The sequence below is a fragment of the Taudactylus pleione genome, unplaced genomic scaffold (assembly GCF_031769625.1).
Source record: "Taudactylus pleione unplaced genomic scaffold, aTauple2 ptg000275l, whole genome shotgun sequence".
NCBI lineage: Eukaryota > Metazoa > Chordata > Amphibia > Anura > Myobatrachidae > Taudactylus > Taudactylus pleione.
The window spans coordinates 2,688,704-2,713,958 of NW_028284677.1; the positions used below are offsets into that span (position 1 = coordinate 2,688,704).

General features: G+C 40.8%; 1 protein-coding gene across 1 annotated transcript in view; it reads right to left on the reverse strand.

Annotated features, from left to right (window-relative positions):
* Nucleotides 1-25,255, reverse strand: part of LYST (lysosomal trafficking regulator) — a 507,705-nt gene that overhangs the window by 49,322 nt on the left and 433,128 nt on the right. The window contains exons 45-50 of the mRNA XM_088481579.1: nt 22,171-22,360; nt 21,700-21,836; nt 18,345-18,443; nt 14,337-14,476; nt 9,089-9,186; nt 7,302-7,458 (exon numbers count right to left, since the gene is read on the reverse strand). Of these exons, the coding sequence (XP_088337705.1) occupies nt 7,302-7,458; nt 9,089-9,186; nt 14,337-14,476; nt 18,345-18,443; nt 21,700-21,836; nt 22,171-22,360 (821 nt within the window). The remainder of the gene's footprint in view (nt 1-7,301; nt 7,459-9,088; nt 9,187-14,336; nt 14,477-18,344; nt 18,444-21,699; nt 21,837-22,170; nt 22,361-25,255) is intronic.

A 25,255-nucleotide genomic window follows, 5' to 3' on the forward strand; every position in this document is an offset into this window, starting at 1 on the left:
GTTTAGGGGTGCAGGCTTTAAAAAAAATAGCCTGCACCCTTGGGAATGCCCCCTTAAAACGAAATGTGGCAAAAAAAAATGAAAAATCGGGACACCCCAAATTTTTTTTTTTAAATTTTGGGGTGAAAAAAAAAAAAAAAAAGTGAAAACAAAATGCTAAACTAACAAAATTAATTGTGGTGGGGTCCCCAAGTATGTGGCAGGTGTTTTTTTCATTGCGCAGAGTAGCGGCAGGTGTATTTTTGAAGAATTAAAAAAATTGCCTTCAGGTACTAAAAAAATGTTTACCCCCATTTTCATGGGGCCTCTTTTAAAAATGTAAAAAAAAAACCTAAATGCTCTTCTGCATCACTTCTTCAATGTCGGGAAAAATAACCACCTGCCGCATCTATTTAAAAAGCCGACTTTCTTCTGCAGGCAAAAACGTGGACACCCATAGTGATCCCTGAGGTCTGGACATCTTTAGGGGGGTCCTATAATTATTTCCCGAAAAATCCCGTATTTTTTCGCCGATCCAAGTTTCACCTGTTCCCGATTTCACCTACTTTGAAATTGAATACAGGGAATAGTGGGCATGCACGCGATACTTTTCCGCCTGTAAAACAGGCGAAGGAGGCGAAAAGTCCAGCAGGCAAAAAGTCTGGACTTTCCGCCTCAAATTGAATACGGGCCTTAATGTTCTGATCTGTTCTCTGGTCATGCATACAGCTGAATGTATTGACCAGGCCCAGGGCTACTGGCGGTCTAGCACTTCCTCACTTTCAATTTTACTACTATGGATTGCAGTTAACGCATATCAGTTTGTGGCATCAGGATAATTCTTTAGATACTCTCCCTGCTCTTACAGGGGTCTATTTACTAAGCCATGGATAGAGATAAAGTGAACAGAAATAAAGTCCCAACCAATAAGCTCCTAACTGCCATGTCACAGTCTGTGTTTGAAAAATGACAGTTAAGGTGCATACACACTAGACGATATGATCCCTGAGCGATATCGTCTAGTGTGTCCCCGGCAGGCTGTGCTCAATGTCGTTCATGACATTGAGCACAGCCGCTGAACGATATCATTAGCGATATCGTTCAGCGCCGGGCTCTCTCACCCATTCCCTGACATGCAGCAACCTGCCGAGGTCGTCAGGTTGGCCTGCATGTCAGCGCGATGAACGATGATGAAAAGCGACCCGCGGGAACGCGCGTCGTCATCGTTCATCTTTTTTGTGTTAAAAATGGACGATAACGTGGACGACTGAACGATAACGATATCGTTCAGTCGTCCACTTTAATCGCCCAGTGTGTACGCACCATTAGGAGCCGATTGGTTGGGACTTTATCTTCGTTCACTTTATCTCCATTCAAGGCTTAGTAAATAGGCCTCTAGTTTCTCAGATGATGCCTGGACACACCCCGCCCCAGGCCTTGCTTTGAGGGGTAATATCCCGGGACCCCCTTAACTTATGCAGGCAATAAAAATCTGGGGCATGGTCCACCCCTTGTTATAGTTTCGGGATACTGATCCAGATACTTCCTTACTTCTATTCATGTCAGTTGTCTGAGCTATACTCCCTCCATATGAGAGTAGTGTGCGGAAGCAGAGGACTTATTACCCAGGGAAAGTACCATGATGGTACTATTAAGTCCTTCACTGAGTTGTCTGATGAATATAGCCTTCCCTCTATGTACATTTTTAGATGCCTGCAACTCCAGCACTGATGGACCTCCCTCTATTACACATTCACCGCTGATCTCTCTCCTGCTTTTATTCTTTTATATTGTTTTATTACCATGCCTCCAATCTGCCTTATCTTCAAATGAGCTGGGAATCCGTGGTGGGCAAGCTAAGTAAAGGGGAGTTGAATGAATCACTTGAGAGTATATATATATATATATATATATATATACACACATACACACCGGCGGCACTCTGTATAAATGAGGACTCAAACCAGCAGGCAGGATAACTTCAACGTTTCGATGTTATTCCATCGTCATCAGGATAAAAAAATGACAGTAACATACACTTACTTGTACCATCACCACTCCCATGTGCTCTGCTGCGGTTTCCGGGTTCGTCCTGGCGGCGCCCACAGATGACGTCACCCGCGCGACCCGTTACCACCGCTACCAAGTGAATAAATGTAAACATGAGGACAATGAAATATGGAACCATCGTATAAGATAACAATCAAATGGCAAAGACTGATAATACATCGGCTAACTACATTAGAAATCTGTTAGAAGACCCATGTTGCTATTAGTAACAATAATCATCTTCATCCCTTACAAAGCTGAGGTCTAAGAGGCAAGATATCCCTAATAAAAACCACAGCACTCCTTCATCTATATATAGTACTTGTACCCGAATTTATGGCTGCCCATATTGCTGAGCGATGTAAAGCCATACGCTCCCTTAGGGTCTGGTCAGTTTTTCCCACATACCCAAGCCCACAAGGGCATGTAATAAGGTACAAGTGACCAGCCTGTGGCTAGACACTTTGCACAGGCTGGACACAACATCTCTACACTACGATATATCCTAATAGACCATATTTCACCTCTTAGTCGTGGGGGTGACCGCTCTAAGAAGTTACTTCAATGTGAGTCACATTGGATTTATCGGCTTGGTACTGTACACCCGAAAGGATTGAATGATAGCTTGGGGCTGCACTGTTTTTTATAAAGCATTTCTTGTTATTTAATCCTCTGGATATCAGGAAGTTTCTATTTTAGACTACAGAATGTAAATTTACTTGTTGACGAATTATTTAGAAATTTTTTTTTGAATAATGCTAAATCACTAAATATGATCTATTTCAGTGGTGATTATAGTTATGTTTAATTGTTCTGACACGGGTTTCTACCCGGGAGGACTCCGAATATTATATAGATGAAGGAGTGCTGTGGTTTTTATTAGGGATATCTTGCCACTTAGACCTCAGCTTTGTAAGGGATGAAGATGATTATTGTTACTAAGAGCAACATGGGTCTTATAACAGATTTCTAATGTAGTCAGCCGATGTATTATCAGTCTTTGCTATTTGATTGTTATCTTATACGATGGTTCCATATTTCATTGTCCTCATGTTTACATTTATTCACTTGGTAGCGGTGGTAACGGGTCGCGCGGGTGACGTCATCTGTGGGCGCCGCCACTACGAAGCCTGAAACCGGAGCAGAGCACATGGGAATGGTGATGGTACAAGTAAGTGTATGTTACTGTCATTTTTTTATCCTGATGACGATGGAATAACATCTGCTGCTGGTTTGAGTCCTCATTTATACAGAGTGCCGCCGGTGTGTATATATATTGGAGCCCCCGCTGTGGAGCTTCTCCGGAGGGCACCTGGAACTTTGTACATAGCACATGGGAGTGCCACCTATACAGTTTGTTTATATATATATATATATATATATATATATACACCACCTCTATTATATTTTGAACAAATACAGCTTGTTATACTGCACAGAACATACTTAACTCCTGTTAGACTGGTGCGGTTTGATGGTCAAACATCTGATTTATGTTCCAAATGCCGGACTGTTCAGGGTTTCTTTTGGCATTTGTTGTGGGAAAGCCCTGGGTTTAATGCTTTCTGAGTCAAGGTGAATCGTATATTATCCAATACTGGTATTCCCCGTTCAACTCTTACACCTAACTTCTGCTGATTTGGCGATAACGGTTTATACAAATACAGTATACAATATGCTATAAATATATATAGAATATGGGGTAGTGAATCACGTTTCTTGGGTATGGTGTAGTGGAGGGTTAAGCTCACATGGTTTGTGTCTTACAAAATAAAATGGGGTAGTTGGGTTGAAGGGGGAAGGTTGTGGAGCTCAGTACTGTAGGAGTACCTGTTCCTACTGATTGTTAGATTAGAATAAGGTATATGTATGAGCGATCACCTGTGGTGTGAGTGTGGGGGATGGGGAAATGGGTGTGTAATGCAGATGGAATTCACCTCCTGGTAGGTGAGCAGTTAGTGTGTTAAGCTCTCTGCTCTGTTCCTAGGGAGCTCCACACTCTCTTAAGTCTGCAGGTTAGCTCTTGCTGGCACCCTCACTGGTGCTTGTTGGCGTAGAGAGGCATCTCAGGAGAGATGAACCCACAGGCTGATGGGGGTCTGGCTCAACTGGTAGCTGATGGTGTTGCTCTGTTCCAGGATGCTGGCACTTGTGATGAAAGTGGCAGCCTGGTTGCCGTCTGCGTTGGTGTGCAGGGTAAGTGGTGTTCTCCAACGTGTTTCAGCTCAGTGAGGCTTTTTCAAGAAGTTAGTGATTGTTCCACATTGCCCAGTAATTTGTAGGGCTTCCAGGTTCTTGACCGTGTCAGGTGACAGCGCCGTGGCCAATCAGAGCACTACCGTGTGCACGATTGGGGATGAACATGTGATGTCTCTGTATCCAGTCAGATGGCATGTATGGAGTGTGGGCATGTGAAGAAGTGGCTAAACCAATGATTGGGTTTGTTGATATTGGGAGTGTTGGTCCGTGACTGATCAGGAATCCTTTCAATGATTTGTTCTATTTACCTATGCTGTGCGTGGTGCCACAGTTGTAGTGTAGAGTGTTTGTAATAAAATTGTGTCTCAATAGGTGTGTGATATGGGTATGTATGGGAAATGAGATGTGGATGTGCGTTATGAGTATCGTGTCTTTTATCCTGGGCTACACTATGGGTGATGTGCTGTCTGTGGGTTGTGTGGTCTAAAGAGCTCATTATGCTATAAGTATGTGCACATTGGCTAAGGTATGCCTGGCTAGATAATGGATGGCAACCACAGGGCCACATTTTTAAGCTTGGGTATTCCTGGTCAACATTACTGTAATACATGAGCAGTATTTATATATCACTCGTAAGGCCAAATCCAAACTGTATTTGGAATGGATGGCCATGTTTGAGATTTGCATTCCCCCGACCTTCAGTTCAACCTCTACAAAACTCATAATTGGTGGTCTTTCAGAATTGGGAGTCTCACCTAATACTCCTTATGTATTTAGTTATGAGACAGGTATGTGTCTGCCATGATGAAACTGGGAACCTGGTATCTTCCTCCCTTCAACTGTACCATCATAACTTGTTGCACTGCAAAGTGTGGATATGTGTATTACACTGTAATTTCTTTTAGTTTGAATGAATTTCAATGACTGTTATTTTAGGTATATATTGTAGTCTGTGGTATTGCAAACCCGATATTATTGCACAGCCGCTGCATACAAAGTCACAGCGGCTGTGCAATAGCATTCATCTCTGAATCAGGCCCTATGTTCCAATGTTGGTTAGCAGGACCGTAACTAGGGTAGTGCAACCTGGCGCTTCCCCATGAGGCCATGTCCCTTTTTCAGGTACACTAACTTATGACCCTTTTTAAAAAATGGGTCTGGGGGCGCCAATGCTCTCTCTGGCACAGGGCACCAAAAAGTCTAGTTACGGCTCTGTTGGTTAGCACAGGTAACATACAATAGGTGAAGGCAGCAGCCATTTTATCACGGTAATCCAAGAAGCTCTGGTACACCTACTCAATTTATATATTTATACTAGTTTTCTGGCTTGAACTTGCTAACTGGAATCACTCAGGAGCTACAGAATAATTAGTATATAAGAATACATTTCCAGATTACAAGATGTAAAAAGAAAGCTGCTAAAGTAACAATCAGGTAACCTATGCAACCTTTTACAGAACAGCTGGCCATGTAACTTATATTAAGCAACACACACTCACTTATTTACAAAAATATTAGGAGAAAAATGGAGAAGTAGCAACTCATGAGGAACTGAAATAAGACAGGATAACAAACAACTGTGCTCTGAATAAAATTGCAACATGGTCAAGTGAGATTTACTAGTGTCACATAGATTCTATATAATGTGACTGCATTGTTCAGTGTTATAATGGATAGAAGTTGTGTCTACTTGTAAGAGTACTGTTACTCATCAGTTCAAATATGTTGTTCCCAGTGGCCAGCCACAATTTACCCTCAACGCCACTGAAAGCTTTGTGATCCCCGAATATAGATCTATACTACTATTATAAGAATGTTATGCCTGTTTGTTCCAAGATGGTACAAAAACTACTGAACCAATTTTCATGAAAACTGCATCATTTTGTAGTGTAAACTCCTAGAAATAACCTGCACTTTGCTTAATCTGGATCCAACAAGTTAAAACAGATACCCCTTTCAGACATACAAGCCGGGAAATTTCCTGCTCAGACCCGGGAATTTCTCCTGTGCAAATTCCCGGGTATTTGGTCGAGACCCCCCTTTCACACTACAGTGTCTACCTGGGAAATTCCCAGGTAGACCCCTTTCAGACATAAGCCGGGTTTTTCTGCTTACCTGCCTCTCCTCTGCCGTCTGCTCCTCCTAGCCTATCCCCCTCCGGCTGCCGCTGATGATGTCATTGATGTCATCATTGGGCTGCCGGAAGCTGGCCAATCAAAATGCTGCATTTTGTATTTTTTTTATTTTATTATTTAATTATTTAAATTCTTTTATTGCCCTGGTGGTCCAGCGGGAGTGCGGGTGGCCCGCTATTGCTGGGACCAGTCGGCGGTCTCCAGCGCAGGCGGGTGTCCCCAGCATCCGGCTGGGGTCCTCTGTCGCTGACTCCATCTACAGCGGCACAGCCACCGACGCGGGGGGTGGTGAGCGGCAGCGCTGAGCGTCCTATAGGACGCTCTGCGCTGCCAACTCTATGTAAAAGCTGCTTGGTGCAGCCCGGGAGTAGTAAATTTCCGGGTGGCACCATTCAGACAAATGCAGGGTAATTTCCTGGGACTTAAGAGACGGGAAATTCCCTGGTCGATTGAAGGGTCGACTACCCGGGAACGTGTTCCAGGGTAGGTACCTTTCAGACATACGCGGCAACCCGGGAATTTGGCTGAGGCAGGCTGAATTCCCGGGATTCTCTGTATGTCTGAAAAGGGTATGAGTAATAACAAGAACAAAATTTATTGACATCATCAATGCAAGAGATAGGTGTGGGACCATGCACATGGCCGGTAAGGGTTGTGGGGGAGGTGCTTTGGGTCCGCAGTCACTTGAATAGGATAGGTTACAAAGCAGTCTGTGCACAGGGCACACAGAGACATTGGTGTGAGTGGTGGATGAAGGCGCTGCTGTCACCAGTCTGTATAGTGCTGCTGGTCACGTGGGCCACTCCCACGACAGGGCCCCTATGCAAGCAATACAACTATAACATCTCAAATAAAAAAAAAATGTTGGCAGAAGTGATATCATCGTGGGTGAAGCCGCATGGCAACAGCTAGTTAAAGAATAAGTATTAATGCTCTTACCGGACAATACCGTTTTCGAGTCCTCCAGCAACTACATTGACAGACACTCCCTCGGGCTGGTTAGAAAATGCAACAGAGCAAATTATCTCTCTACAATGTACATGTCCAATGAGATCACCATTCACAGTCCAAAGTCTCAGGTCACTACCACCACCAACTGGAAATGCAAAGAAAATAAATAAGGAATTCTTAATACTATTTAAAATATTCTTCATTCAGTTTATTCCAACATGGCATAGTACAGCAATAAGGAAAGCATCTATTAATATGCATACATTATATTTTATTATGTTGTTTAATCAATTTAAAATATATAGTACAGCTACAGTAGAAAAAACACAGCAAGACGACATTTGCAACCAGATTATTATATATGTGTACATACAAACATGTGTCAGGCATGCACACCCTTCATCAGGTTTTCTTACCCCTTTGTCTGCTAAAACCCTGTCTTTTTATTACTATGTTTGTCCTTACTTGTAAAACAATGCAGCATATGCAAATGCTGCATAAACAAATGTTAATAAATAAACATTGTGCTCAAAAAGTTAATGTTTGTATGGGGGGTGTCCTGGAGTGTTGCTTGTATTGACTCACCTGCCATAGTGCAGTGGAAACCTATAGAAGGCAGTGGTGATGTGAAGCACGCTGGCACAATACTGTTTGCTCATACAGTACATAGATAAAATGGCTGCTATATTCTTACTAGCACCCTTATTGATTTCATCAAAAGCACTTTTAAAAAAGGTAATGCAGTTTTTTGTCTGGATTGTAGAAGATTTTTGGCAAGGGAAGTTTGTATACTTTGATGTGGAACGGATTGGCGATCAATTACACAGCTTGCCAAAAGCTACTGCACAATCAAGAGTTACTCAAAATACATGTGATGGATTATAAAGATATATCTATATACAGAGCAAAATGAGAGTCTATAGAAATTAAAACTGGAGATTACAACTATGAAGCATGCCAAATTTCAGAAAGATGCAGAGGATTACCACCTGAACTGGGTTTTCTTGGAAAACGAGGAGAAAACTAACTAAAAATTATAAGTAGTAATCGGTCTGACATACAGGGCCTGATTCAGAGGTGGACGCTATTGGAGCCATGCCTGTATCTTTTTACTGAGTTGCCCACCCGCGGTGGTGCTAATCCGCCACTGTACATATTAAGACGCACAATCAAACATACCATCTTAGATTGCACCTACCCTAAGGCAGGTGCAATTTCTCCATCTGGACATCTGTTTTTCAAGTCTAATGTCTGCTTGTCATATTTAACTGACTTTCCTATGTCCTCACATGCTGTTTCTTTCCCACACCTGCTGCTTCCACCACTGTAATATTTCCAATGACAGTCCCTTTGTCATTTTTGGAGATACTAAAACTCTTATATACCCCCTTTATCATCTCTCACCCTGGTTATTATAAACTGCTCCTCACTGGCCTTCCAAACTCCCAACTCCTTCCTCTTCAGTCTATCTATTCAGTCTAATGCTGTTCATACATCTCATCGTTCGTGCTTCCTGCTTTGCCTCGGTAAAGAGGAAATGCAGGAAGCGGTATAGCGGCACTTAACGTGCCGCTATAATACATCTCCCCCATAGAGTCTAATAGTGACAAGAGTAGTGTCATCCAACAAAACAGAGAAATAAACAAAGTTCATATATAAAACTTCTATAGTGGTGTTGTCATAGTCTTACCTGGTAGATATAAAGCTTACTTGGCATAAAAAAATTATCTTCATGGCATTTCGTATAAGTTACCAGTTTCTGACTGGTCACTTACCTGAGTCGCACACTGTTGCAATGTCTCCAGTTGTTTCACTAGCAGAAACTGCTGTTACAGGACTTTTGTGGCCTGTCAGACTTTGAACATAACATAACCTTAAAATAAAAAAAATATACATATATGAACATGTAGCTATAGAAATGCAGCATGTGTCCTCGATGAGATAAAGCTTTAAAACTGGTGTAAAGTTTTTCGGTACAATATTTATAGAAATGTAAATATTTTGTGTCACAATTATATCATGATATGAAATTTTCTGAGATATACAAATCAATGATTTGCTGCTTTTACAGCAAATTTATCCTCATAAACTGTTGCTCAAGTAGCACCAAATAGCCCCTCTTGGCGGGCCAAGTCCCGGACAACTAGGCCGCGCCGAGTGTCTGTCTCGCTCAAAATGTGTATCCTACTTGCATATATAAAACTTACACAAGTTTCAGACATAAATTCATCAGTACATCTGTGTGTGACTATCTGAATTTGTGTATGTAGGGCTTCAATGAGAACGTCCGTGGCTTTTTCTCACGCCAAGTTCTGTGTGATTAAAGTTGCAGCTTAATGTCTCTAGTACACTGCACGTGGTGCAATGTGAATGACGCAAACTGTAAAGAACAATACAGTATGTTACTCCTCTGGGAGAGTATCAGTCACTCCTGGCATTTTGAGCCGTATGGCGTAGAGATGCTGGGTGTATGAGGACACATCTGTATATTACACCAAGTTCCCCTGATATTTGTTATATTTATAGTAAACCATGTATACTGCAAATCTAAATGGTACCCATGCACGCTACAATTCTGCCAGCTAATTTAGGTGACTTTAGAGATATTTTGCCCAAAATTACAGTATGTATGGGCCGAAATAAATTCTAATTCTTACCAAGAATAGGATTGTTTGATGGGCTAGTAAATCCAGTTAGACAATGACCACATTTGATTATGTAGTTATTGACTGACCTCACTGACTGTGCTTTGTATGTACAGATGTGTCCTTCGTGAACTGTGCCCAAATCATGCTAAAGAGCCCTCTCGCAAGCAGCACTATGATAGGTACAGTGGTGCGCTGTGTTATCAGATGTTTTCAATCATCTGATTTCGTGGATGCCAGGTTGGGGGGAAATCTTATTTCTATGGTGGGAATTTCTAGGGGGCTCCTCTCTTTAAAACAAGGGTACTCCATCCCTCTAGGTGCTGGGGAGATACAGGGACTTAAAGTCTGTACCCCCGGGACTCCCCACCGGTGTTTAGTGGAGGTGAGAAGGTGGTAAGTTAACAGGGGCACTTTACTGGGGATGATTAGTGGGTTTTGTCCTCAGCAGTTTTAAGGTATATGCGGTGACAAGCCCCACTTGTCCTCTGCAGCACAGGGGTTAAATAGGCTGAATGACTGATGAGAAGATTGAGGACATGTGTGATGTTAATTCATGAAAACAATTAGTTTGAAATATCACTATACAGTAATCCAATTATTTATTATATTTTCTAAGGGGTATCATCAAATCTGTACACTCCAATTGAGAATATCTTTGAAGAATAAGCAACAGTTTATCTCTTTTCACAGTTTTATTTGCTCTACATAATTAAGTCACGTAGGTATGTAAAAGTCAATAGCTTTTAATTTCACCACCTTTCAATGAGCTGTAAGGGTACCAAAAAATTTGGGGAATCGGTATGTAAAGCTCCTGTCAAAATACAGACAGCTGCATCCCGATGGTTGGTATCCCGACAGGGGTCAGGTAAGTATCCCCCCTCTCCCCTAACCCTCCCTTCTTGTAGCCTAACCCTCCCCACCCCCTAAGTCCCCCCCTTCGTGCATATACCTAACCCACTCCAGTTGGTGCCTAACCCTAACCCCCCCCAGGGGTGACCAACTCTACCCTCCCCGCCCCAAAAAACCCTAAAACTAACCCCGCTATGCTATCTAAACCTAACCTTCCCCCCCTGTGGCTAACACTACAGGCGCCCTGGACTTACCTCCTTCGGGCTGGAGTCCTTCTGTATTCCGGGGTCGGGATTAAAATAGGCGTCGGTATTTCGACGGCTATCTTAAGTCCCGTGTCAGACTTTCAGTTCGGGATTGAGACCGGCGGCATCGCAGCCACCGGTCTCATAACTACATCCCCAGATTTGGCATGGTCTGTCTGTATAGAGCTAAATCTTATCACACATATCCAACAAAACTACTACTTCAGTTCTAGCTTTCCTTAAATAAATGGTAATAACGCACAGTATAAAATCGGCTTTGGAAAGCTGCAAAATGGAAAATGGAGCCAGTTGAAGTGGAGAAGTTTGCACAGGGGGTGAACTGTAAAAGGGCTTGAATTGTGCACTAGCTCATCCTATACTTTTAATGGCACTAATTTTGTGGTTCCTTCAATTGCCAGCATACTGTACACTGACATCCATGTGTATACTGGAGCTCATAGTTTTACTAGTCCTGCAATTGCAGGCATATCTAACCCTTTTAAGGTGGCTACGACATCTGTAGTCAGACATGGATTAAATTATGGGTTTTTTTTATTTTACATATTATCCCAACATTCCCCATCCATGGGTGTTGGGAATAGCCCTAGAGCTATCAGCATTATGCTAATTTTCCAAAGGGAGTCTGCATTTTGTTTGTGGGCCCGATCCCACTAGGAAATTCAGCCCCAAGTTAATTGGCATAAGGCTGGTTGGCACTATGGTAGGGGGGCCACAGGTAGTTGCAATTTCAGGGGAACCCCACACTTTTCATCCCCCAAATTTGCCAGTAGCAGCACTGGTGTTGTGTGTTTTTATAAGGGAGGAGATGATTTCTCTCTTTTTTTTTTTTACATTTTTTATTTATTATAGACATGGCATACAAGATCCATATTGGTGATCATCATTATCGGAGATCTTGCACCAAGGTGAATGCAGCCACATCAAATGAAGATTCACGTATTTAATTTCAACTCACAAAGACATTACTTGAATGGATGATGGTAATGAATTTTACTGCAGCAGTTCCTTCTTATTCGCTACAAAGGTAACAATATACCAGATTTTGGAGACAAAGCAGCCTTAATACAAAGATGACACTGGATACACCTTCCCAGGAAACAGGAGATGCTCAGTATTCCAGATCTTTTACTCCATTCATCCAGTTTCCTCCCCAGCTTCTCTACTTTGAGACTGAATCGGTATGAATGACGGGCGGTTGGGATGCCGGCAGTCAGTAGACTGCCAGCGGCATCCCGATGTGCAAGATCCCAACATAACCCTCCCCCTTCTCCATCTAACCCTCCACCGGTGGTGCCTAACCCTAATACACCCTGGGAGGTTACTAATCCTAACCCCCCCATCCCTGGGCTAAACCTAACCCACATACTTACCTTCAGAATGCCGACGCCGATACCTTGATCTCTTCCAGATACTGGCATCGGCATTCTGACGGGCAACGGGATTCCAGCGTCGGTATACCGACGTCCGGGATCCCGTCCGCCGGCATCCTGACTGCTTCCCCTTGAGACATAGTTTTAAGAGTTGAAACTGTTGCTGGAGAAGCTGGTGAGGAAACTGGGTGCCTGGAGGAATAGGTCCGGAATACTGAGGCTCTCCTGTTTCCTGGGAAGGTGTATGCAGTGTCATCTTTGTATTAAGGCTGATTTGTCTCCAAAATTTGGTATATTGCAAAAAAATATTTGTAAACAATAAGGAGGAGGTGCTGCAGGAAGATTCATTACAAGCATCCATTCAAGAAATGCCTTTGTGAATGTTGGTGAAAAGCAATATGTGAATCACCAATGAAATGATAGAAGACTGCTCCATATCCTAATTGTAGATACGCTGTACCACATCTTTGTTATTGGAACTATGCTTAAAGGGGACAGTGGCTACCTTAGTGGTAATTGGCAGCCTCCGTTTGGTTGCGTAGAATTTACAGACTGTGGGGCCTATTCATCAACACTAAAAAAACGTTTTTAAGGACATTTTCCTTAAATAACGTTATTTTAGTATTCATAAACACACTTGCTATGTCCCCCGACGTTAATTTCCACACTCCCCATACATATGGGGATATGGAAATTATGGTATTCATCAAATTCCGAAAATTATGTATTACTATTCGCCACTGTGAGGTGGCGAATAGCAGGTAACACTTACCTGTGTCAGGGTGTGCAGATCCCCCGGCGTCTCCCTCCGGCGCTCTGGTCTCTCCTCTGGCTCCATCTGTTATGCTGTCATGTGCTCTCCCCAGCAGAGCACAATAAAGTTTAAGAAAAAAAAAAAAAGTTTTTTTTCTAAACAGTACTGTGTGCTGCTGGGAGACCACGTGACAGCATAGCAGACGGAGCCGGAGGCTGCTGCGTGGGCAGGTAAGCGGAGGGGGGGGACACAAACTTACCGCATCTGTAGGCAGTGCTGCGCATGCGCTGGTTTTACAGATGTAACAGCGCATGCGCAGCACTGCTTCCAGCTGCGATAAGTTAGAGCAGGCAGGGAAAAGTATCTATTTCCCAAAAGGCTGTCATCGCAAAAATGACAGCTTTTCGGAATAGATAGTTATAGGGAGGAGGAATGATGAATTCCTCCGGTAATTAGGTAGAACTCCATGCCAGTTCTAAATCTAATTACCTCCTGGGAATCTTTAGTTATGATGAATAGGCCCCTGTGTTATTTACTTTAATCATTCTGTCTATCTTGTAAGGTAAGGTTATACGTAATACAGCTGGGCAAGTAACTGATATGTAAGGGAACTGCAAAAATATAAGACTGTTTAAGACAACCAAAACAATGTATATAAAGCAAATCTATTAAAACAAGACCTATAAAATCATGAGTTGAAACATATTACATACTTGGAATTGTTGCTGTCAACAGTCACAAATTATCACAAATAGGGATTACAGATTTTTCCATAAACAATGTTGTCTTTGTAAATTCCCTATTTTATATAACTGAACATTGGCTCAATAACATTCCCATTACACTGCTATATATGCAATTCTACCAAATAGTCTTAATCTGTAGACTGTATAGCTTTATATGGACTACAAAAAAGTATATGCAAAATGCTTAAATGGCACTGTTAACCCAGCAAACATGACCTCGTGGGGACCACCAAAACAGTAATGGACTGAATCGGCAGCAAAATATTGCTGGTAAATACTGTATTTTCTGATGTTGGCAACTACTATATTTTATAGGGTCCATTTAAAGGATCATCAGTAATTTCATTTTTAAACTAACTTACCAGAATACGTTTAGATACTACATCATACCTGTTTAGATCCCAAATGATGCATGTCCCATCCTTGCTGACACTAATTAATATACTGTATGATTTACAAACAAACAGACTGGTTATTTCACCAGTATGACCATACAGATGGACCTGGGTTTCTACTTCGATTTCCACTGGCTACATAAAATGGAAAAAAAAAAATGAGTAACTCAAATCCAGTAAAATTATCAATGTGAATAAAGCTAGAATGTTAAGAACAAAGTGGTAATTACAAAATAATAAAATCAATAATTAATCAATAATAATTATATCAAAACAAGGCAAAAAGGTCAGTAGTAATTGCGCACTAGTGACAATACTCACATTCAATGTTTCCTTTTTGTTTTGTTTTTTAATTCCAAAGCAATGTGATTATATATATATATTTTTTTTTTTTACAAGAAAAGCCTGCGCTAAACTGTAAGAAAATAAGTTAAAAAAACTTCAGTATGTTGTAGAATACTCAGCAGCAACTCCTTTCCTGTTAGAAGGGTCAACACATTAATTCCAACAAAAAACAAAAGAGTGCGCTAAAGAATTAAAATGTGTCACATACACATGGAAACGTGCTGTCAGCAGGATCCATTCAGAGTAATTGCTGCTATTTGGAGTCTGGAGATTAGTTCTGTCCAGATTTCTGACCATTGAGGACTAACCATTTGGGCATCTCCCGGTCTTGCTATTGTGAGTTTCACATTGGAAAAACTATCCCGATATACCCCTGATGAAGTCCTTATAAGGACGAAACGCGTTGGATGTCATTTTGGTAATTTCTACCCCTCCAGGGGAATACCAATATCATACTATAAAAGGTGGGACAGTGTTATTGACCACCTATTCCACAATTGTCCACTTTTCCATTTTAATGTATATTATGTTTTATACAATTATTTTTTATTAATAAAATATTTTATGATACTAATAGTGGCCGTTGGGCCTTTTTGGGTGATTTTTCTTGGTGCGAGGGTCTCTGTTCTAGATTGAACTCAAGGTGGATTCTACCACTCTAAGTAGAGATATCCGGCTTCCATATTTCGGTGGTCAGCATTGTGAAGTTCAGATAGTGATCAACTCCATCAGAGGAATAGTCCACGTTAAGTCCATATCTACAACTAACCACTGGGTGACTTTCCTTAAAAAAAAAAAAACGTCAGAAGAATATTTGAAATCTGTTCCACGTTATTGGTTTAAGACCAATCTTTCACCTTTAAGTTATGAGGACTATATCTACTGAACAACAATTGAGAACTACGTCTGTATCTTATAAGACATTGGCCCAGGATTGACCCATATCCATTTGTAATTCTAAGAACTATATGTATGTAATTCCTATTACCTTCAATTTAATGAAATTTTAATAAGTATTGATTAATTCTTTAGCGCACTCTTTTTTTTTGTTGTAATATATATATATATATATATAAATAAAAAGAGTGACAGTATATACACTTGTGGCATTATGATATATAGACAAATAAATGTAGTTACAAAGCAAGACGTGTGTGCAGTACCTCACACAGTAGTATAGATTCTTTTTGGGAAATGGGTAAGGAAAACAAAAAAAATCTACATCCCTCAAATCACTAAAAAAATATATTTTTTTAACAATGATAACGCAGGTGCTACTTTCATATGAACATATAAGCTTAAAACTCCATAGAAAAACACAGATAAGGACAAAAGATATAAGAAATAAAATCACATCATGGGCCTGATACAAAAGCGGACGCTGTCGTTCTCAATACAGACAGTGAGATCTTGACAAGGGACTTAAAATAGGCACCGATATAACAACGCCTATCTTAATCCTGACGCTGGAACGCCGAAGGACGCCAGCCCGAATGAGGTAAGTTTGGGGCGCCCTTAGCGTTAACTGCGGGGGGTTAGGGTGTGTAGCGGGGTTATTTTTTTGGGGGGGAGGTTAGGGAAAGGCACCCCTAGGGGGGAGGGTTAGGCACCACTGGGGGAGGGGGGGTTAGGGTTAGGCACTAAGGGGGAAGGGTTAGGTTTAGGCACGAAGGGGGGGGCCTAGGTTTAGGCACGAAGGGGGGGGCCTACGTTTAGGCACGAAGGAGGGGATTAGGTTTAGGCACTAACTGGGAGGGTTAGGGTGCGGGAGTGGGGTGGGTTAGGCTACAAGAAGGGAGGGTTAGGGGGGGAAGGGTAAGTATACTTACCCGACCCCTGTCGGGATACCAACCATCGGGATGCCGCTGTCGGTATTCTGACAAGAGGCATCCCGACAGCTGGCATTACATATCCATTCCCGAGATGTAACTATGTCTCTGGATTCTCTTCCTTTTTTGTGCAGTGTTTTTGAGGGGGAGCATTGCTCCTGGTCTCACAGCTCCTTACACAACATCCCAGGTAGTGCCACTATTGTGTGCTTGTTTATTTTGGACAATGAACATTTAGGAGGTTTCAAGGTCTTTCTGAGCTGTTTTTTTTTGCAGGCCTCTCTGTGCAGGAGCTAAATAATTAAGTACATGTAAAACTCATGCCACATTTAATGATAATATATACCAGCTATATATCGTCCATCTATATTCTGTACGGTATACAGAACTTCCAAATACCTCCTTAATTGTTTACATTATTAAATGACACAAAGTGAAAATAATTATTAATTATTCCTATTTAGCTTTTCAGTCATTACAAACACTTAGAAACTACAGAGTACACCATAATGAATGGATAAAATAGCAAACCAGACACACAAAAAAAGACAAGATAAAAAATATGCCTACTTATAGAGAAGAACATCAAACAATTATCCCTCATCACTCTCCCATTCAAATAAACATGTTTAAGAACATGTATGTGGTTCACAATAACACAGTGATGGATATATGGATGGCTACAAACTCTTCATTTAGATTGCTTTTCCAAGTATGGAAGTGATGTAACTCAATACAAAGGGGATTTGTAAAAAAAACTAAACAATTATAATAATAAATAATAATTAAAAAAAACAACAAACACCAAAAAAAAAAAGACTATGAACCTAAAGTATGGTATAAAGATGTGTCCTTATACATCTTTGCTGCAGTGGCGCTAAAAAGCCCCTCTCGACGCGCCAGGTCCCGTAAGACTCTGCTAGCACCAGGCATCTTTTTTGCTCCTTTTTTTCTGAAAATACATCTAAGTCGCAATGCGACACGTGTATATATTTGTGCGAACAGGTCTCTGAATCTGTATATGAAGTACTACAATGTAGCAGTTGCAGATTTCTTCATTTCAAGTTTCGTTGTGGTTCATATACAGACTCAAGTGCACACAGATATAAAAGTGTCGCATATCAAATTAATTAGCACAGTCTGCTGGTGCATCCTAGTCGCATCACATTGCAACAGACATTTTTGCAAGAAAAAACACACCAAAAAGACGTCTGATGCTAGCAGAATCTCAAGGGACCTGGCGTCTCACTCATGCCAGGCAAGTCAGGCTGTGTGGCATACTGAGGCTAGATGTATGAGGACACATCTGTAAATATAATTCAATTGTTTCTACCCCCCCTTCGCGCCCGACCGAGCTATTCAATTGTTGCTCCTGTCGGGCGCAATCAGCTGCCGGCGCCCCATTTCAGCTCGCAGCCCCTGCGGGGTGTGAGCTGAAATGTGCGAAAAGTGACCTGTTGGGCGTCCAAACATCACTTTTCGCGGTCGCGCCCAGCACTTTGGTCGGGGGTAGCTGCTTTACGCGGCTAAACCCGACCACTTTGGGCGCGATCAGTGCGAAAAACGGCAGGAATTGAATAGTGACCTGCGATCTCCTGTCACTTTAGACGGGAGATCCGGACCGCGTAAACAATTGCATACCGCCCATAGTGTTCAGTATTGAAATCTGTTATTTATTCGAACTTTTAAGTGAAATAGTAAGGGTATCTTAAGAAGCACAGCAAACAAATGCAACACATTCACAACTTCAATTCCATCGGTAATGGAAATTTTAAGGCAGTTTTTCTATGCTAGAATGCAAACATTGATTAAGCAGACTGACTACATACCGTAATGTTAGTGAAACGATTCAGATAGGCTGTAATAACTCCACATTTGCTGCCTGTGTAGAGCTGACAACTGTCTGGTACCCAAGCACAGCTTGTGACCTGTAACATTAAGAAGAACAACAGTTGCTGTAATTACAGAGAAAAATACAACCCATATGCAATTATTGCAGCTGGTTTTCACTTGAATGTAGAGATTACATCAATATTTAAAACATAAAATGCAAACCATCTTTTTCCATTAAAACAATTATACAAAATCACATGACGCCATGTGAATGAACAGCCCATTAACATCTATAAGTAAGTTCTGTACAGGCGTTATTTCTCCTTCATTTATCCTGTTTACCTGGTGATCCAGGGCTGTAACCTCTGCTACAGGTGTGTCACCCTGTCTGACCCTCTGGTGCAGCTTTGACCGCAATCGGTACTCGGTGACTGTACTTACAAGCCCCGCAGTCTGCTTCGGCTCCCTGCAGTGTGTGCTGCCCGCCTGCGGCTGTCTCTCCTCCCGGCTCTGGTGGGTCTGCGAAGTCTGTGTCTGCTCTCCTTCTGCTGTGCTGACTCCTGGGCTCTGGGGATCCTGGCTGTGAGGGATTGCAGTGGTCCGTACCGGTCTGCCCACGCTGCTGCCACCATTTTGCCTGTACACTGCCTGCTCTGATAGAGTACGCTGCTGTGGCTGCCTACTCTACAGCTGGGTTTTTCCCTTTGATGTGGTCTCCAATTGTTGGTCCCTCTGCCCGTTGCTGCTGATATTCTCCTGCTGGGCTCCCCAGGCGTGGTTTGTGCTGGTGGCAGCCATTTTAAGATTGGAGCTCCGGAGCTTTGAGGCTCTGCCATCTAACATTCTCCTCTTGCCTTTACACTGTCAGCAGCTTCTGTTCTGCCATGATGGGAGAATATTACCACACCTCAGTAGCTGGAGAGCTGGATAGATTTGCTCATATGTCCTTTACTCATGATTCATTACAGTATCCCTCTGAACCCTCTAGTAAGAGTTTATATGCACCACCTACTAACATATTGCAGCAGGTACTTCATGCTCTGGGCACTTTTGAGCAACAAATTACAGATAAACTGGAGGAGTTGAGGGCTGACCTAACACATATTCACCGTGATATGCGGTTGGTGACGGCGCGTGTGGTCCCAACAACAGCTTCCATTTCGTCATTGAAGATTGCCTGGACCCCTATGACAACTCCATTTGGGGTTACACAAAGTGATTTTTCTGACATAGAGGGGCAACTGTGTCATACTATCCTGCAACCTGCTGGAGGACTGGGGGAGGGGATGGCTTTCCATTCTAAAACTTACTTGGAACAATGGCTTGTTGTGATTCGGGGGTGGGAGTCCTTGTCCTTACTCCAGCTTCCTTCAATTGTCCCTTGTCCTTATATTTAATTGCTAAAGCTGCGTATGATAGTTGGCGGTCCAGTTTCTCCATCTATCACCTCTTGGGAGATTGTCGTCTGGCTGGGTTATTTGGTTCCAGCATGGTTTCATCCTCCGGACTGATTCTGCTCGTTCTGGGTACCGCTTCACTGGTTGCTGAGAACCTGAATATGTTTTACGTTTTCTATAAATACTGATTCTCTTTAGCTACTGTGTGATTTTCATACTGTTTGTTTAACTTTTTATTAGTATACTTTTTGCTATTCTATTTGATTTCTAGCACATTTTGTTTTCAAATTTAAATACAAATTATTGTATTACGAGAGAAGAGAACTATGTTCTATTCAGTTTATGGCCATTTATTTAGTGCTCCTGTTATCTTTATTTATATTATGTAAGTTTGTCAGTTCATTTTCTCCAAATGTCTGCAGATAATTCATTATTTTATGGGGGAAGTTTGCTATATCTAGCCTATGGCCACTTATTTAGTATCACCGACATCTATATTTATAGTATGTTTGATGTCACACTTATCCTATTTAACTATGTTTATAACGTACTATATTACGGGAATAACCTACTCAATTTAGTTTAAGGCCATTTTGTAGTTGGATCACCTTATCATATTTGGTTAAGGCCACTTTTTTATGACGTCACCCCAGTTACTTATATAATGTTAGTTTCTAGCCCATTTAATTTCAACATTGGCATATATAATTTATTTTATGAGAGAATTCTGCTTTATTTAGATTATGGCCATTTATTTATTTATTTTCGCCCCAGTCATTTGTACAATATGTATCCTTTATATGGGGGGGGGGTTGTTTGAGTTAGGTTAGTGTAGTTAGGGAGGGAGGGCATTGTGGGCTCCAGGTATACCTGAGTTGGGGTTGGGTTATACAGGGTGGTGGGTTATAGGGAAGGTTTACTTTGGGTGTATTTGTTTTTTTTAAGATTTTTTTAACGGGCATGGTTAGCCTTTTTATTATAATTATTATTATTATTTTGGGGAAAAAATAGAAAAGAAAAACTAAAACATTACTTACCTGATACATGGCTGGTTTATTTAGAATCTTTTTTGGTGGGATAATTAAGTGAGGCTTCCCATTTTTCCATGTACACCTCCTATATTCCTTGTTAATCTCCGGCTCCGGGGACTCGAATGGCGCCTTCGGGTTCTTGGTATGCTCTCTTATTATTTGGGGTTGTATGTACTGTATATCCTGATTTAGACATTATGCCTTTAAACTGTACTCCGTCTCAGTTGTATATGTATGCCACATTTTTTTCACTCCATTCTTGTCGTTTTTTGTTACTATTATTAATATTATTTTTTGTTGGGTGTGTATTTAAAAAAATGTAATAAAAGTTACTTGATTAAAAAAAAAAAGTAAGTTCTGTACAGGCATTTTTCTTAATGTGTAATGATAAATATGGTATGGCCTTGAGTTACAGTATATTAGTCTGGTTCAGAAAAACAATTAGGTCATCTCATTCCTCTCTTGACTTAGATAAGGTACCCTCTTAAGTAGCCTAGTACTGAACCCTACATAAAACCTTTTACAACTGTTACTTGTTTAATTATTATACTTTTAAAAATGGGAATTACATCAAATAATTTCTATTATTATATAATTAACTTTGCTATAGTATAGGACCATACAATATAAGATATCATGGCTATTCAAGGTAAAGCTAAACTATACTGTACTATACAGTAGGTCAGTTTGAAATACTTATTACTTTTGTAAGCTAGAAACAAAAAGTTTAGTTCCAATGTATTTAAGTTATACAGCTAAAATACAAAGATTAAAAACACCCAAAATTTGTACTAAGTAGTTAACGATAAAAAATTGTAACTCTAGCAATAAAATGGACATTGTCATTGACTACTACTCCTGACATTGTGTAGCAGAAAGTAATAAGAAAAAATTATCATAATTTGAAGAGAAAAAAATGTTACCTGATGGATTTCCGAGCACTGGATGAAATACACAGGGGGCTCACTCTGTTTGCTTTTGAGTCTCAGAATGTTATCAGGATAGCCCCAGCTAAGGATTGCAGACCATTGAATATCCGTGCTGTGCATGCTTCGAACACCTTCAATAATAAATACCCCCATTTTGTCAGATTTTTATTAAGTTTGTGAATTATTTTAAAAACAGTTAAACTGAATTTATTTTTATCTTTTTAAATATGAAGCAAGTTTTTATCTTCAGCATAGTTCCTGTGCCCAAGTATATTTTTCTGAAGTAATGCATTTATTGGTATCACTAATGGGACCAGATGTAGAGCTAGCTATAACATTAAGTCTCGGGTACAACAACTGCATTAAAACAAAATGGAATTTAAAGCAAAGTTCTTTGCTATGGTCACATTCTTTTATGGCTAAAAGTAAGGGTAACATTTTGGTCCAAATAATAACATATAATACCTTGCTCCTTGCTGTAACTCATCATCAAGCAGAATTTTCTTGATAAGCCGCAAATGGCCCTGGTAGGCAATGCCTGCAAAGAACCAAATCTTTCTCCATGAGGCTGACTGAAGCAGACACTGGGATCTGGAGCACTTGGAGAACCAACATATTCTCCCCATTTTAGTCCTCGTATCCAAGGCAGTGGGCTCTAATAACAGCATAATATGAGACATTAATAATTTGTGTTTTTTTTCCAAAGCAAATGTTAATTTGCATATTTGCAAAATAAAAAAAACACATTATGGTTGATTTGAGGAACAACTGATTTTTGTTATTAAAATTATAATTCATTTCTAACACACAACATATTTTACAAACTAGTATAATTGACAGCTTGACAGGGTTTCTGAGAGTTTATTATATAAATACTGTAGGTAAATGACTGGCAAGGTGGGTAGACTAAAACTAAACCCATCTGGGTGGGGAATGAAATTAAGAGAGTTGGGGCTATTGGACGGAGGGAAGAGGATGATGGAATCTTAAATCTAGAGCATAAATTCAACAAGTGAACAAATGTAACAACCATCACCAAGTCTTTACACATCCACTGAAGATATTCAGGTGCAAAAATGATGTCTAATTTATAACTCCAATTTTATTTTGGAGAATGCCGGATATAACTTCATTATCTAATCTGCCAGATGAACCCTCCACCATATACTATATATTTATTATAAACCTATAAAAATCCTATTATAATCTTATAATATGGGTTTGTCCATTTCTGTGGCAACACTATTCGCTCCAAGTACTATCCTTGTGGCATATGTTTATTTTCATCAGCGTAAATACATCATTTTAGTAGTACTTTAGTGAAGCAAATCATCATCACACATTGCATTGCCTTTTCCCATTTTTAGATTTTTTGGCAGCAGGAGGTTTAGTAATAACAGGTTTTTTTTTTGGCCTTTAAAAAACAAGATTTTTGGTACTTACCAGAACTCTTTCTTCAAGTTCATCTGGGGGACACTTCTTGACCATGGGGTTTAGTGAGGATTGAGGAGCCAGCACTTAATGAGCTAACCTTTTAGGGTATAAAGCTCCTCCCCTTCAACCCCTTGCTCAGTTTGAACTTAAAGAGCCTTAAGGAAAGGTTGAAGGAGGACAGGATTGCATCCTACTCATACGCACAACAAACAAGGGAGGGATCAAAGTGTCCCCCAGATGAACTCAGAAAAAGAGATTTAACTGGTAAGTACCAAAAATCTTGTTTTCTCTTTCCTTCATCTAGGGGACACTTCTTGACCATGGGGATGTACAAAAGCTGCCTCTAGGGAAGGCTTCAATCAGTTTTATCAGAACATAATACTTTACATCCAAAAATAGCATCTCTGGACGCAAAGTCCTAAAATCTGTAAAATTTGGTGAAAGGAATGAACCGAAGACCATGTAACTGCTCTAACATAACTGCTCCGCAGATGCACCATACCTCGCTGCCCACGAAGCCCACATCAAATGAGTTAAGAATGGTATAACTATTTTCTGATTAAGATGAAAAGCAGACACCACCTTAGAAGAAGGGAGTGTATGTTATACTGCCCTATCTTTATGGATAACTAAGAACAGAGGTTTACAAGAGCTCCCCAAATCTGCCACCCTTCTAGCTGATGAATTTGCTAAAAGAAAAGCTAATTTCCAAGATATCCATCTAAGATCTACCTCATGCGAAAGCCTCAAAGGTGGTAATTAGATACTGTAGCTGTCAGTGCAAGATTTAGCTCCCATGGCTCTATGGGATGCCTATGTGGTCGATGTATGTTTAATAAACCCTGCAAAGAAATCTTTACTTCTGGAATAATGGTCAATCTTTTCTGAAAAAAGAAAGGCAGCGCTGATACCTGTAACTTTGGGGAGCTTAGCCTAAGGCCCAACGTGAGACCTGTCTGTAGAAAAGAAAGTACTCTAAGTAACAAGAAAGAAGAAAATGAGACTGTCTCCTTCTTACACCAAGTAATTAAATTATTCCAGACTCTGTGATAATTGTCTGAATAAACCTAGATTTAATCAACTACTGAATCCGAGGATCCCTTTTACCTTTAAATCTTGGCTTCAAGACCCATGCCATTAAATTTAGCCTCTTAATGTCCTGACAGACAATCGGCACCTGTGATAACAGGCCTTGACGTAGAGGGAAGTTTGACTCCCGGACCCACAGCCATGTCTATTACAGTATGTCTGAAAACCAAAAACTGTTCTTGGCCAGTTTGGTGCTAAAAAATATCTCCGGAATCTTCTCCTTTTTTATCTTGCTGAGAACCCTCAGAAGCATTGATATTGGGGGAAATATATAGGCCAGGTGAAACTTCCAAGAAACCACCATTACATGTATTTGGAAGGCTAACTGATCCCTGGTTCTGCAACAAAACCTGTATGTCTTGTTGTTGAACAGAGAAGCCATTAAATCTATTTCTAGTTGACCACATTTCAAAACCAGACTGTTGAAAATTTTCAGGTGCAGAGACCATTCTCCTGGAAGAATTGATTGGCGACTTAGAAAGTCTGCCTTCCAATTCTCTATCTCCGTAATAAAAACTACTGATATAGCTGGAAACCTGATCTCTGCCCAGGACAGGATCTGAAATGTTTCCCTCATAGCCAAGGAGCCCTTCATGGTGATTTATATATGCTACTGTTGTAGCATTGTCTGACTGGTTTCTTATTGCTTTCCTTCGAAGATATTCCACCTTTTTTGAATTGTGTTTAGAACTACTTTTAGTTCCAATACATTGAGGCTAGCTTAGTTTTTGGTTTATAGTCCCTGAAAATGGTTCAACATGACTGCCCCCTATCTTTGGAGACTGGCATCTTTAGTGATCATTAACCAGTCCAGGGCAAGGAAACGCCTGCCTTTTTCAGGTTTTTCGCATAGGTCCACCATCGGCGTGACTTTCTTGTCTTTGGGCAAAGGGTAACAAATTGATTTTATAGTTGATGACTGGACACTAACCAACTCCTTAGACTGTTTAACTGAAATATCCTGGAACGCAATCTTGTAAATACCATCTTCCCTAGTAGTTTTATACAGCAGAGAACTGATGGGCTT